This window comes from Bos taurus, chromosome X (genome assembly GCF_002263795.3).
Source record: "Bos taurus isolate L1 Dominette 01449 registration number 42190680 breed Hereford chromosome X, ARS-UCD2.0, whole genome shotgun sequence".
Lineage (NCBI taxonomy): Eukaryota > Metazoa > Chordata > Mammalia > Artiodactyla > Bovidae > Bos > Bos taurus.
The window spans coordinates 76,122,781-76,139,228 of NC_037357.1; the positions used below are offsets into that span (position 1 = coordinate 76,122,781).

A 16,448-nucleotide genomic window follows, 5' to 3' on the forward strand; every position below is an offset into this window, starting at 1 on the left:
ACTCCAGTACTCTTGCCTGGAAAATCCCATGGACGGAGGAGCCTGGTGGGCTGCAGTTCATGGGGTCACAAGGAGTCGGACACGACTGAGTGACTTCACTTTCACTTTTCACTTTCATGCATTGGAGAAGGAAATGACAACCCACTCCAGTGTTCTTGCCTGGAGAATCTCAGGGACGGGGGAGCCTGGTGGGCTGCCGTCTATGGGGTCGCACAGAGTTGGCCACGACTGAAGTGACTTAGCAGCAGTAGCAGCAGCATTAGTTTCTTATGATCCTTTGTGTTTCTGTAGTGTTGTAACTTCTTTTTCATTTCTAATGTTATTGATTCAAATCTTCTCCCTTTTTTTTTCCTTGAGTCTGGCTAAAGGTTTATCAATTTTGTTGATCACTCAAAGAACTAACTTTTAGTTTTATTGATCTTTGTTACTGTTTTCTTCATTTCTATTTCATTTATTTCTGCTCTGATGTTTATGATTTCTTTCCTTCTACTACTTAAGGGTTTTTTGTTATTCTTTCTCTAGCTTCTTTAGGTGTAAGGTTAGGTTGTTTATTTGCTATTTTTCTTGTGTCTTGAGGTAGGACTGAATTGCTGTGTAAACTTCTCTCTCTGAAATGCTTTTGCTGTATCCCAAAGGTTTTGGGTCATCATGTCTTCGTTGTCATTTGTTTCTAGATATTGTTTGGTTTCCTATTTTATTTCTTCAGTGACCTCTTGGTTATTTAGTAACATGTATTTTAGCCTCTGGGTGTTTTTGTTTTTTACAGTTTTTTTTTTTTTTTTTCTTTTTGTAATTGATTTCTAATCTCATAGTGTGGTCAGAAAAGATGCTTGATATGATTTCAGTTTTCTCAAATTTACTGCGGCTTGATTTGTGGCCCAAAATGTGATCTGTCCTGATGAATGTTCCTTGTGCACTTAAGAGGAAAGTATTTTCTGCTGCTTTCAGATGGAATGTCATGTAAATCTCAGTTAAGTCTGTCTTGAAGCTTGTATTTTCTTATTAATTTTCTGTCTGTATGTTCTGTCCACTGATGAGAGTGGGATGTTAAAGTCCCCCCACTATTATTGTGTTAATGTTGATTTGTCCTTTTTATGGCTCTTAGTATTTGCCTTATATATTGTGGTGCTCGTATATTGGATGCATATATATTTATAATTATTATATATTCTTCTTGGATTGATTCCTTGATCACTATGTAGTATCCTTCTTTGTCTCTTGTAACAGTCTTTATTTTACAGTCTGCTGCTTCTGATAGGAGTATGGCTACTCCAGCTTTCTTTTGATTTTTATTTGCATGGAATACCTTTTTCCATCCCCTCACTTTCAGTCTGTATGTGTTCCTAGGTCTGAAATTAGTCTCTCACAAACAGCATATGGAGTGGTCTTTTTTTGTATCTATTCAGCCAGTCTGTGTCTTTTGGTTGGAGCATTTAATCCATTCATATTTGAGGTAATTATCAATATATATATCCTTATTGCCATTTGTTCACTGTTTTGATTGTTTCGGATTTTTTTTTTTGTAGGTCTTTTTTCTTTTCTTCCTCTTTTGTTCTTTTGTGAATTGATGACTAACTTTAGTGTTGTGTTTGGATTCCTTTTTGTATGTGTATCTGTTAATATTTTAGATTTGTGGTATGTAGTTACCATGAGGTTTTGGTATGTGTCATGCTCAGTTGCTTCAGTTGTATCCAACTTTTTTGTGATCCCATGGACCATAGCCCACTAGACTCCTCTGTCCATGGGATTCTCCAGGCAGAAATACTGGAGTGGGTTGCCATTTCCTTCTCAAGGGGATCTTTCCAACCCAGGGACTGAGCCCAAGTCTCTTGTGTCTCCTGCATTGTAGATGGATTGTTTACTGTTGCGCCACCAGGGAAGCCTGGTTTTGATAAAGCAGTCTTTATATTAGCAATATTGTTTTAAGTTGTGGGTCTTTTAATTTCAAATTTGTTCCCAATACCCTGCATTGTGTTCTCCTCTTCTCACAGTTGCTGGCTTTGATATCATATTTTTGTGTAGATTGTTTCCTTCCTTTAATGTATATTTGCCTTTAGGAGTGAGTTTTTCCATTCATAATTTTCCTGTTTCTATTTGTGGCCTTTTCTTTTCTGCTTAGAGAAGTAACTTAAGTAATTGTTGCAAAGCCAGTCTAGTGATATTGAATTCTCTTAGCTTTAACTTTTCTGCAAAGCTTTTGATTTCTCCATCAAATGTGAATGAGAACCTTGCTGGGTAGAATATTCTTGGTTGTAGGTTATTCCCTTTCATCGCTTTAAATATATTGTGCCAATCCCTTCTGAACTGCAGAGTTTCTATTGAGAAATAACTTATAACCTTAAAGAGTTCCCTTGTATGTTATTTGTTGCTTTTAGTATTTTTTTGTCTTTAATTTTTGTCAAGTTGAATACTATGTGTCTCGGTATATCCCTCCTTGGTTTATCCTGCCTGGGACTCCCTGTGCTTCCTGGACTTGGATGACTGTTTCCTTTCCCATGTCAGGGAAGTTTTCAGCTATTGTCTCTTGAAAATATTTTCTCACGTCCTTTTTCTCTCTTGTCCTTCTGGGACTCCTATAATGTGAATATTGTTATGTTTAATATTGGCCCAGAAGTCTCTTAGACTAACTTCATTTCTTTTCAATTTTTTTTTCTTTACTCTGTTCCACATCAGTGATTTCTACCATTCTGTCTTTCTGGTCACTTATCTCTTCTTCTGCCTCAGTTATTCTGCTGTTGATTCTTTCCAATGTATTTTTCATTTCAGTTACTGTATTATTCATCTCTGTTCTTTAGTTCCTTTGGGTCTTTGTTAAACCTTTCTTGCATTTTCTCAATCTTTGGTCTTTTTTTTTTTTTTTCTCTCAAGATCTTGGATCATCTTCACTATCGTTTTCTGAGTTATTTTTCCAGTAGGTGTCTATCTCCACTTAGTTTTTCTTCTGGGGTTTTATCTTGTTCTCTAGGACATATTCCTCTGCCATCTCACTTTATCTAACTTTCTGTGATTGTGGTTTCTGTTCTGCAAGCTGCAGGATTGTAGTTCATCTTGCTTCTGCTCTTTGGTGGATACAGCTGTCTAAGGAGCTTGTGTAGGCTTCCTGATGGGAGGGGCTAGTTCCTGCCCTGTGGTGAGTGGATCTGGGTCTTGTCCCTCTGGTGGGCAGGGCCATGCTCATGGAGACTTGAAGCCACTTGTATATGGTGGGGTGGGGTTAATGGTGGCCTCCTGGTAGGCTCACGTCAATGAGTACTCCACAGATCTGCCACTGTCAGCGTCTTTATCCCCATAGTGAACCACAGCTGCCACCTGCCTCTGCAGGAGACCCTCTAGTATTAGCAGGTAGGTCTTGCATAGTATCTTATGAAGTCGCTTCTTTTTTATCCTGGGTCCTGGTGTGCGCACAACCTTGTGTCTGTCTTCCAAGAGTGGCATTTCTGCTTTCCCCATCTCTTTGGAACTAGGCTGGGAAGCCTGGCGTGAAACTTAGGACTTTCACTCCTGTGGAAGAACTTCTGTGGTATAATTTTTATCATGTTGTGCCCCTCCTACCATCTTGTTGTGTCTTCTTTGCCTTTGGATGTAGGGTATCTTTTTTGCTAGGTTCAAGATTTTTTTTTTTGTTTGTTTGCCTTTGGTTGTTCATCAGTTGGTTGTGATTTTGGTGTTTATGTAAGAGTGAGCTCATGTCTTTCTACTCTGCCATCTTGAGCTAATTTGACAATTTGTTATATTTAAAGAGAACCTTAAGCTGCATTAGACCCCATTCATGAGCAGACTAGAATCTGCTTACAAGAACTTTAAATCTAAAAATGTGTCATCCACATCTATCGCAAATTTGGAGTCCCCACAACAGTCATTATTTGAGTCACATACCTTTATTATCTCAAGGAGCATAATCCATTAATTGCCAGCAGAGAAGAGGGAATGAGTTATCAGAAGATTTAGTAAATTTGAATCGATCTTTTAAAAAGGTCCAGAGCATCATTAGGATAGCAGTTTAAGTTCTTGAGTGTAAAGATAGAGGAGTTGCCTCAAGCATCATAGTTTTTCTTAGAAGATTTTCAGTCTGCACTTGATTTTCAGTCTGCCATAGTAAAGTTTAAGGTCTTCTTTTCCTGGGTAACCATCTACTCAGGTAATTTTATTCCTTTAATAAATATAGTGATTAGAGATACCTATAGGAAGACATTGGTCCTATCCCCATCCCCCATGTTGCTATTTCCATCTAGCAAGTTGTACTTAGACCCAGGTATCCAAGTATAGCTGAATATATATACAGCTGCCTTACTTTTTTGTTATTTTTGTTTATTGGTTAAGTCATGTCTCTTTTGTGACACCATGGACTGTAGCCCACCAGGCTCTTCTGTCCAAGGGGTTTCCCAGGCAAGAATTCTGGAGTGGGTTACCATTTACTTCTCCAGGGAATTGTGCCAACCCAGGTGTCAAACCTGTGTCTCCTGCCTTGCAGGTGGATTCTTTACCACTGAGCCACCAGGGAAGCTCTCTCTTACATTTTACAGACAGTAAGCAAAAAAAAAAAAAAAAAGTGTATTTTCCAAAATACCTTAAGAAGTCAGAATACTTCTGAAAAAGAAGTTTCTTCAAGTTAAACATGAACAGTTGTCCTTGTCAATCTTTCTGTCCTCTGAGTTAGAACTAAGGAAAAGCAAATGCTCCTGTGTTCTTTGAGTCTTCTATCTTTTCTTGATTTTTTAAAATTTCTCTGCATCCTATCACTTGGTTGCCTCCTTATTTTGTTTTTGCTCTCATTGGTCAGATAAACATCATATCTGACTATGCTCCTGCCATCAGTGGATTCATTTTATTTGTTTGTTTTTAAGTATGGGAAATCTCCACCTTATCCCAAACTAATTTAAAGAAGTGGTTGCTTATCTTTAACTTTTTCCATGATAATGTGGTCATATTTGCCTTCCCTCTCTGATTGATTTAGTTTCTTCTTCGTAACTATTAGATTGGGTAGAATATTTGGTAGTGGTATAAAGTTTATATAACAAAATTAACTGGCATTTTATATGTTCTTTTAAAAAATATATGGTTCTTTTAATTTACATTTACCTAATAGATAAATCTCCCCCGCTTACTATTCTTGTTGTCAAACTTGCAGACTATTCTTGGTGCCATGAGGGATGCAGTGAAACATAGAACTTCTATTTTCATTGCACACAGATTGTCAACAGTGGTTGATGCAGATGAAATTATTGTCTTGAACCAGGTAAGATATTTAACTTTAAAGTTCAGTGTTTGAAGTACATTAGAAATTGTTGCAAACACAAGCAACTTACATTGTTTCTAAAGAAATTTTTAGACTTTGTGTTCTTTGAATAAGATTGAATCCTGATAGGATTCCATTTTTACCTCTATTGATAGGAACAACCTATGCCACTTACAAAAATGAATAAAATGTATTAATTCACTCTTTTTTTTTTTTTTTTTGCTGAGACATGCAGAGAATTTTTATTTATCACATTTGTTAATACTTAAGTTTTACTTGTAGAACAGTCACCAATAGAAGAGCAGGCTGTTAGTAGGTATTAGTAGGGTTCAGTCAGGGATCTAGCATAGCATCTAGGAAGTACACAGGAGGTGGTTTAACAGGGAGATGGTTCAATAGAGAGGGGTCATAGCTCTCAAATGCCAACTTTTGTTACAGTAAGCTGTCAGTCACTGTTTATTTAGATGCTTTGGTTAGTTGATACACTACATATTTTTCAATTAGGGATTACTTTTGTTGTTTTTTGTTTGTTTAAAAAAATTTTTTTTTCAGTTATCTTTAGAGGTTAGGTGTTGGGGCCCATCCCCCAACAACAGAATAGTATTATTAGAAGTTCCTGCTGCTGCTGCTAAGTCACTTCAGTCACGTCCGACTCTGTGTGACCCCATAGACGGCAGCCCACCAGGCTCCCCCATCCCTGGGATTCTCCAGGCTTCCTAAGACCGGCAGTTCCAGCATGTGAAGTGTGATAGGACATAGCCAGGAAGATGAGAAATTGAAGTCATCATCTAGAGGTTATATAGTCCATCCCTGTTGCTCCTTGCAGCCTGCAGGTCCTCTTAGCCGCCCTCTCCATTAAACCCATTAACATGCAGGATCCTCATTTGCTTCACAATGGTGCTTTTTCCAGATTCACCACCAGCAGCAGATGGTGGTGCATGGTCCAGTAGACCTGCTTGTCCTTCTGCAGCTGCTTCTTAATCTTGTTGGCCTCACGCTGCTCCTTCTCCTTGTTGTGCTGGTCCTCAGTCTTTCTGTTTTCAAGACAGCCCGTGGCAGCGGGGCCAAGAGGGCTGGGGCAGCACCAGCCGGGCAGGCAGGCCGAGCGCAAACTTGGCTCCTCTGGGAGGAGCACCAAGGGAGGGCGGTGTTTCTGTGGCCGAGCGGAGCTAGTGGCTCCCAGCCCATTGAGCTGGAGTGCAGGGGTCTAATGGCTGCCGCGGAGTCAGATGGACTTGAGCTGGAGCTGCGGGGGCTGCTGCCACCACCGCCACCACTCTTATTGCCAGAGCTCTTCAGCGGGTGCAGGGAAGGGGAGGTGGAGGCTGCAAAGGGGGTGGAAGGAGGAGGAGGAAGAGGGATGATGAGCTTAATTCACACTTTATTAACATTTTAAAAGCAAAGTTAGATGAGGAAAGCTTTAAATCCTAATATGTTAGAAACAGTTTTAAAGGTTTTGTATTTAAAACAATTTTTCTGCATTCATTTTTGCTCTGTACAGAATATTTGCTTAATGTCTTCAGTGTATTTCATATTTTCATTTTCCTAATACCTGCACACACCCTTGATGTTTAAAAGAAAATTACCATAAAATAAAGTGGTCATTTTCAAACATGGCCATTTTTATTTTGTATTTTTCCTCATGAAGAAACTAAGACAAATGACAGCCTACTTTATTTCTCTGAGGGAATTACTATAAGAGTGTACTCTCTAAATATTCTGAACAGATCAGAGTGCCACTATTGCAATTAGTAGATTTGAAAATTGTAATAGTTTTACTTTTTTCCTCTCTGTAGGGCTATTTTATCTCCACCCACCTTTGTACTTGATTATTTCTAATGATGTTCTCTATGTTTATTTTTACTGTCTAACAAGTAAACCTTCAATTCTTTATCATTTTGAAAGCATAAGTACTGGGAGTTGAGAGCAAAAGCATTCTCCTCTACATTCTGTACTGAGAGAATTTTTTGCATCACTAAAATTTCTCATAGGATGTTTACTTCCATGTTATGTATATTGTTTCTTTTTTATGTTACCACTTACTCAAAAATGCTAATGTTCACTAAAGAGTAAACTGATTTTTTTCAGTATGATTGTCCAGAATGTCTCAAGTGGGAAGATTTATAAATATACTTTATTATCTCATTGATGTTTAAGTATCTGAAGTAAAATCTGCTCTTGTGCTTTTTATTAAACTTTTCAATTGTATGCCATCATGTACATAGAGCCTTTTCTTATAAATATAAAACATTAAAAGTACCTTAACAAGTATAAGCCATAGGACTGGAAAATGTAAGTTTTCATTCCAGTGCCAAAGACTGTTAAACTACTGTACAGTTGAGCTCACTTCACGTGCTAGTAAGGTTATACTCAGCATCTTTCCAGCTAGGTCTCAGCAGTATGTGAACCGAGAACTTCCAGATGTACAAGCTTCATTTAGAAAGGGCAGAGGAACCAGAGATCAAATTGCCAACATTCACTGAATCATGCAGAAAGCAAGGGAGTTATAGAAAAACATCGACCTCTGCTTCGTTGACTACACTAAAGTCTTTGACTATGTGGATCACAGCAAACTGGAAAAGTCTTAAAGTGATAGTAATACCAGACCACCTTACCTGTCTCCTGAGAAACCTGTATGTGGGTCAAGAAGCATACAAGACATGGAACAACTGACTGGTTCAAAATTGGGAAAGGAGTATGACAGGCTGTATATTGTCACCCTGTTTATTTAACTTATATGCAGAGTACGTCATGAGAAATGACAGGCTGGATAAATCACAAGCTGGAATCAAGACTGCCAGGAAAAATATCAACACCCTCAGATATGCATATGATACCACTCTAATGGCAGAAAGTGAAGAGGCACTAAAGAGCCTCTTGATGAGGGTGAAAGAGGAGAGTGAAAAAAACTGAATTTAAAAAAATATATGAATTTAAAGCAAATGGAAAGAAGTAAAACTATCTGCATAAAGAATTGATAACATAACCATGCAGAAGAAAAAGAGAATGCAGAACTAACCCAAATAATAACTTTTGCACACATTACTCTTATTTTTTAGCCTTAGTAGAATATAAGGATAAAGATAACTCAGATTTGAGTACGTTTGTTGTTGGTAGTATGGGAGTAGCTATTTTGAAACTGTTTTCTGTATATCGTAAGACTGAGCATATGAGTTAATATATTGATGTTGTTGAGAAATAAAGGTCTTATTTGGGAGAAGAAAGATAGAGATATGGAATAGGAGAACGGGAGGAAGAACCTTTTGATGTTATATTGGGACAGAATTATCAATATTAGTTTATGATGAAAAAAAAGTTCCTAACTCTGTTCAGGGAAAGAAAAGGTCTAGAAGCAATGAAATCCCAGAAGTAATGAGTATAACTAGCACCTAGATCTTACACAAAATGCTGTTCCTCAACAAAAAGAATCAAGGAGCATTTTGAGTGGATTCCCACTGGCCAAATGTGGGATAATTTGAACATTAAAAAAAATGATACTTGTGAATTACAACACACTGAATAAAAAGAAAATCTATAATTCTATAGTAATGCTTAGGGAAAGCTCTTCTTTAAAAATGAAATCTTGCCACTTACAACAACATTAATGGACCTAAAGTGTATTATGCCAAGCCAAATGAAAATACATCAGAGAAAAATATATACCTTATGATTTTACTCATATGTGGAGTCTAAAAAAACTGAGCAAATGAACAAACAACAGAAACAGACCCATAGATACAGAGAACACACTGGTGATTGCCAGAGGGGAGAGAGTGGGGAGATAGATGTAATAGGTGAAGGGTATTAAGAGGTACAAACTAAGTCATAGGGACGTAATTTACACATAAGGAATATAGTCAATAATAACTTTGTATGGTGACAGATGGTAACTGAACTTAGGTGATCACTTCATAATATATAAAAACAATCACTGTGTTATACATCTGAAACTTATATTATATGCTTTCTTTTGTTTTAATTGGGATGTAGTTGCTTTACAAAGTTGTACAACAAAGTGAATTAGCTGTATGTATACATATATCCTACATCTGATAGATAGAGTGCCTGATGAACTATGGAATGAGGTTTGTGACATTGTACAGGAGACAGGGAACAAGACCATCCCCATGGAAAAGAAATGCAAAAAAGCAAAATGGCTGTCTGGGGAGACCTTACAAATAGCTGTGAAAAGAAGAGAAGTGAAAAGCAAAGGAGAAAAGGAAAGATATAAACATCTGAATGCAGAGTTCCAAAGAATAGCAAGAAGAGATAAGAAAGCCTTCTTCAGCGATCAATGCAAAGAAATAAAGGAAAACAACAGAATGGGAAAGACTAGGGATGTCTTCAAGAAAATCAGAGATACCAAAGGAACATTTCATGCAAAGATGGGCTCGATAAAGGACAGAAATGGTATGGACCTAACAGAAACAGAAGATACTAAGAAGAGATGGCAAGAATACACAGAACTGTACAAAAAAAGATCTTCACGACCCAGATAATCACAATGGTGTGATCACTGACCTAGAGCCAGACATTCTAGAATGTGAAGTCACGTGGGCCTTAGAAAGCATCACTACAAACAAAGCTAGTGGAGGTGATGGAATTCCAGTTGAGCTATTCCAAATCCTGAAAGATGATGCTGTGAAAGTGCTGCACTCAATATGCCAGCAAATTTGGAAAACTGAGCAGTGGCCACAGGACTGGAAAAGGTCAGTTTTCATTCCAATCCCAAAAAAAGGCAATGCCAAAGAATGCTCAAACTACCACACAATTGCACTCATCTTACACGCTAGTAAAGTAATGCTCAAAATTCTCCAAGCCAGGCTTCAGCAATATGTGAACCATGAACTTCCTGATGTTCAATCTGCTTTTAGAAAAGGCAGAGGAACCAGAGATCAAATTGCCAACATCCACTGGATCATGGAAAAAGCAAGAGAGTTCCAAAAAAGCATCTATTTCTGCTTTATGACTGTGTGGATCACAATAAACTGTGGAAAATTCTGAATGAGATGGGAATACCAGACCACCTGATCTGCCTCTTGAGAAATTTGTATGCAGGTCAGGAAGCAACGGTTAGAACTGGACATGGAACAACAGACTTGTTCCAAATAGGAAAAGGAGTACGTCAAGGCTGTATATTGTCACCCTGTTTATTTAACTTATATGCAGAGTGCATCATGAGAAACGCTGGACTGGAAGAAACACAAGCTGGAATCAAGATTGCCGGGAGAAATATCAATAACCTCAGATATGCAGATGGCACCACCCTTACGGCAGAAAGTGAAGAGGAACTCAAAAGCCTCTTGATAAAGGTGAAAGTGGAGAGTGAAAAAGTTGGCTTAAAGCTCAACATTCAGAAAACGAAGATCATGGCATCCGGTCCCATCACTTCATGGGAAATAGATGGGGAAACAGTGGAAACAGTGTCAGACTTTATTTTTCTGGCCTCCAAAATCACTGCAGATGGTGACTGCAGCCATGAAATTAAAAGGCGCTTACTCCTTGGAAGGAAAGTTGTGACCAACCTAGATAGCATATTGAAAAGCAGAGACATTACTTTGCCGACAAAGGTCCGTCTAGTCAAGGCTATGGTTTTTCCAGTGGTCATGTATGGATGTGAGAGTTGGACTGTGACGAAGGCTGAGTGCCAAAGAATTGATGCTTTTGAACTGTGGTGTTGGGGAAGACTCTTGAGAGTCCCTTGGACTGCAAGGAGATCTACCCAGTCCATTCTGAAGGAGATCAGCCCTGGGATTTCTTTGGAAGGGATGATGCTAAAGCTGAAACTCCAGTACTTTGGCCACCTCATGTGAAGAGTTGACTCATTGGAAAAGATTCTGATGCTGGGAGGGATTGGGGGCAAGAGAAGAAGGGGATGACAGAGAATGAGATGGCTGGATGGCATCACTGACTCGATGGACGTGAGTCTGAGTGAATTCCAGGAGTTGGTGATGGACAGGGAGGCGTGGCGTGCTGTGATTCATGGGGTCGCAAAGAGTCGGACATGACTGAGCGACTGATCTGATCTGATACATATATCCTCTCCTTCAAGGCCCTCCATCCCACCCAATACTGTATGGTAATTGTAACTCATTAAAAAAAAAAAAAAAGAATATTAACACACATGTAAGGAATGATACGTTTAGAAAATCATTTTACAGCCACCATTGTAGTAAAAGATTTAGATAAATATCATCGTTTGCTAAAACCATATGGTAAAAAACTATTGGGGAATAGAATAGTCACTTAACCCATAGATTACTTTTCTACTACAAAGAAAAAAATACCTTTAAAATAGAGAAATCTGGTAGACACTTCCTTAAAGAAATGATCACTTAATATCATTCATCTTGGAGGAAACTGATATCATACATCTCCTAATATGATACACTGAGGACATATCATCACCTATATTGTATTTCAGCAAAAATGTTTAGCCTAGATCTAAGAATCAGGAAAAACTAGAGAAATACAACTTGAAGTGCATTCTTTAGAAAATAAGCCTGGATATTTTAGAAATGTTACTGTCACTCACACAGACTAGAAAACTTACAAATTCAACCTGTTGATCCTGATTGAATCCTAGATGGGAAAAAAAAAAAAAAAATATATATATATATATATATATATATATAGAATATTATTGGGATCATTGGTAAAATCTGAATATGGACTATAAATTAGATGAATTTCTTGGGTGTGATATAGTTGTATTCCAGTCATATAGGAGAATGTCCTTATTTTCAGGTTTGTGTGTATACAAGCTCAGTCGTGTCCAACTTTTTGTGACCCTATGGACTGCAGCCTGCCAGGCTTCTCTGTCCATGGAATTTTCCAGGCAGGAATACTGGAGCAGGTTGCCATTTCCTTCTTCAGGGGATCTTCCCAACCCAAGGATCAAACCTTTCATCTCCTGCATTGGCAGGCGGATTCTTTACCACTAGTGCCACCTGGGAAGCCCTTTCAGGAGATACATGCTAATGAAATACTTAGGGGTGAAATGTTATGATGTCCACAATTCATTCTTAAATAATTTAGCAAAAAGTAGTATAAATTTAGAGATAGGATCAAGTGAGAGAAAGCAAATGTGGAAAAAGTAACAGTTGCTAACCCAGGAGAAGCATATATAGGTGTTTATTTTTACCATTCTTGCATCATTTCAAATTTGAAATGGAGTGGTAAATAAATAAGAAACAATTGGAGAACAAGAGATTTTGGAAATCAAAACTGTCATTGCTGAAATAAAGTCAAGGAAATTTCTAAAGAGTAAAACAAAAAGAGAGAAAATAGAGGAAAGATTTGAAAACAAGAAAATTAGTCTAAGAGGTCCAACATTTGACTAGTGGTGGTTCTAGAAAAAGGGAGTCAGAAAAAGGAAGGGTATAACCAAAGACTAATATCCCCAAAATGTCCAGAACTTCAGAGCATAAGTTTTCAGATTAAAAGGGCCTAGCAACAATAACCTGGTGTACGAGACAGCAAAAGAGACACTGATGTATAGAACAGTCTTATGGACTCTGTGGGAGAGGGAGAGGGTGGGAAGATTTGGGAGAATGGCAATGAAACATGTAAAATATCATGTAGGAAACGAGTTGCCAGTCCAGGTTCGATGCACGATGCTGGATGCTTGGGGCTGGTGCACTGGGACGGCCCAGAGGGATGGTATGGGGAGGGAGGAGGGAGGAGGGTTCGGGATGGGGAACACATGTATACCTGAGGCAGATTCATTTTGATATTTGGCAAGACTAATACAATTATGTAAAGGTTAAAAATAAAATAAAATTAGAAAAAATAAATAAATAAAAGGGCCTAGCAAGTACCCACCACAATAAACGGAAGGAGGAAAAAGAATAGACAAATTATAAAATTTCAGAATTGAGGATAAGGAAAACAGCTTAAAAGCTGTGAGAGAAATATCTTCCAGTGGGGGTGCTAAATAATAGATTACATAACATAGTCGATAATGAGAAAAACACTGTTCAGACAAACTTAAAGTTTAGAGTGAATTAGTGACGTAGAACAGAGAAGGCAATGGCATCCCACTCCAGTACTCTTGCCTGGAAAATCCCACGGACGGAGGAGCCTGGTAGGCTGCAGTCCATGGGGTCGCTAAGAGTCGGACACGACTGAGCGACTTCACTTTCACTTTTCACTTTCATGCATTGGAGAAGGAAATGGCAACCCACTCCAGTGTTCTTGCCTGGAGAATCCCAGGGACGGGGGAGCCTGGTGGGCTGCCGTCTATGGGGTCGCACAGAGTCGGACACGACTGAAGCGACTTAGCAGCAGCAGCAGCAGTGACATAGAAAACTAAGCAAATGGAAAAACAAGGCAATTACTAAGTCCAGGAAGAATAAGAAATTAGGAGAAAATATATATAAAGTCCTAGTACCTGACAATAGGTAATATTTACATAGTTATGATAAAGCAAACATTGTATATTAAATAACATTTATTATACAACCAATATTATTAGAAGAGTGAATTTGAGGCATGGGAAAGTGGAATAGTTGAAAGTGCTGGATCTCATTAATATGTATCTGTGTATGTAAATGCCAGAATAAATAGCTACAAATTGGGGGATAAGAAGGAGGTATTCAAGGGTAGAGAAGGAGGAGACAAAAGAATGTACTTTTTATCAGCTTTGTAATTATTTTTAAGCTATGTACATTTATGCTTTAATACAAGTAAAAATAATTTAAACTACACAATTTTACTACAGGATAAATTTTTGTAATTTATTTCATTAGTTGTCTGCAAAAATAGTTCCCATTCTTTCTAATACTTTTGGATGCAGCTTTCATAGAAGATTTTTTTAATTGATGTATAATTCATGTGTTAGTGATTCAGGGTTTTTTTTTTCAGATTATATTCCACTGTAAGTTACTATAAGATATTGAATACAATTCTCTGTGAGTGAAAAGAAAGTGTTAGTCGCTCAGTCATGTCTGACTGTTTGTGACCCCATGGAATGTAGCCTGCCAGGCTCCTCTGTCCATGGAATTCTCCAGGCAAGAATACTGGAGTGGGTAGCCATTCCATTCTCCAGGGGATCTTCTCAACCCAGGGATTGAACCTGGGTCTTGTGCACTACTGGCGGATTCTTTACTGTCTGAGCCACCAGGGAAGTCCCTGTGCTATTAAGTAAATCCTTTTTGCTTATGTATTTTATATATAGTAGTTTGTATCTATTAACTCCATACTCCTACTGTCCTTTTCCCCTCCATGTCCCCTTTAGTAACCATAAATTTGTTTTCTGTATCTGTGCATTGAGAATTTTATTTTGTTTTTTTTTACAGTGGTAAATAAAAAAGTATAAAATATGTAACCATGGGGACTTTTATGCCAATGAAGTTGTCCACACACCTTGGGATTGAGGACTACATGCAGGATCCAGAGGAATTCAAATAGAGCAAAATAATTCTTAGACTCTCCAGCCAGAAATCAAGGAGATGCTTAAATTAACCGCTCAGAAGTGGGCACATACAAATTTCAGTTATTTAGCTTAAGGTTATATTTTTAAAGGTCATATCACCAGGAACACCACTGAAAGTGACAAAATTACTTTTGTCTTCCAGTATGTTTAACAGTATCTCTCAAGAGACAAATTAATTGTAGATATAAGAATTTGACATCAATACCAAACCTATGCAGTGTTAAGTTTAATAGCTATTGTTAAGAAAAATAGCTACTGGAAGAAATAAACATCATGGAGAAATCTTGTTTATTTCAAAGTACACATAGGGTTTTGGCATATTATTTTTAAATCCTTTAAATCTCTGTATAACAGTGCTTTTGATTTAAATTTGATTTACTGATTACAGAAAATACCACTTTTAGAAAATCTTCACCTTTCTTTTCTGCTCTTCAAAATGAAAAATAAAACATTCAGACTGTATTTTCTTTAAGTGAAATACTTTATGTTATATAGAATTTCATAGCTTTTTGGTTTTTTATCATACTGGTAGCTCAACAGTAATGAAGGCATTCCTATCTTGATTTTTCCCACATATACTGTAATTAAAAAATTGGGGAAAGTATTTTAATGAATGCAGTCTTTCAAAATTCTTACTTGGAAAGTATTATGTGTTTTCAATTATTATGCTAGTTATATGACTTTGTCTATGTTTCTCTTATTTTTGCTTATTAGGGTAAGGTAGCTGAACGTGGTACCCACCATGATTTGCTTGCTAACCCTAGCAGTATCTATTCAGAAATGTGGCATACACAGAGCAGCCGTGTGCAGAACCATGATAACCCCAAATGGGATGCAAAGAAAGAAAATGTGTCCAAAGAGGAAGAAAGGAAGAGACTACAAGAAGAAATTGTCAACAGTGTCAAAGGCTGTGGAAACTGTTCCTGCTAAGTCACATGAAATATTTTCTTTTCTTCTTTTCTTCCTTTCTTCCTTCGTCCTTCCCTTACTCCCTCCCTCCCTCTCTCCTTTCTTTCCTTCCTTCCTTCCTCTTTTTACCTTGACTACACATTTGCACTGAAGCAGAATTGTTTTATTAAAAAAAATCAGACATTCCCATTTTCTATAGTCCTTCTTTTAGATAAGATTTATTTGAAAAGGGAATTGAGTTTTACATCTTTCACAGTCTATTTGATGTGGCATCTATATTTATCTCCTAATTATTTTCTTGTTACTGCCTTAGTTGTGGTCAAAGCATAATTGTTGTTACTACTTGACTTTACCCCATTTCCATTTTTGAGGCCTGACAGTCATTTGATATCCATAACCAGATAAATCAGATTGGCTTCCAAAATTTTTGTAGTTTTTCAAACCTCCTTTATGCTGACAATTTAGATGAAAAGTATCTATTTCTTTTTTAAAAAGTGTAGATTTTCTTTCTCCATTGAAATACATGAATGATAAATAACAATACTTAAAATTTTAGAAATATTTACCACCATGTATCTTTAAGAGGAAAAACCTTGACTCTCATGTTGGTATATAGAATGTTCATCATTAACCAACATTGTAACTGTCATGTAGTGCTGAGAATTTTATTTTTCCACCAAATGAGATGTAGCTTTTGTTTTGGACAAAAATTCATAATTTTTCTTTAAAGACTTGCAAACCTTGATATAATTTGAGACTTACTATACTGGGAGTGATCTAAAAAGCTTAGGATGTTAATTGGGTTTTCTGTTTCCATCTTAAATGCACTGCTTTTGCTATCTGAAGTTATACAAAGAAACAACCGAA

General features: G+C 37.4%; 1 protein-coding gene and 1 pseudogene across 2 annotated transcripts in view; one reads left to right on the top strand and one right to left on the bottom strand.

The window, feature by feature from the left end:
• ABCB7 (ATP binding cassette subfamily B member 7) overlaps positions 1-15,770 on the top strand; it is a 158,626-nt gene extending 142,856 nt beyond the window's left edge. For both annotated transcript variants that reach the window (NM_001192783.2, XM_010821824.4), the window contains 2 exons: positions 5,129-5,236; positions 15,387-15,770. In NM_001192783.2, coding sequence (NP_001179712.2) covers positions 5,129-5,236; positions 15,387-15,602 — 324 coding nt within the window. In that variant the 3' untranslated portion in view covers positions 15,603-15,770. The remainder of the gene's footprint in view (positions 1-5,128; positions 5,237-15,386) is intronic.
• On the bottom strand, positions 5,850-7,209 carry LOC107132050 (guanine nucleotide-binding protein G(s) subunit alpha-like; annotated as a pseudogene).
• Positions 15,771-16,448: the final 678 nt, after the last annotated feature.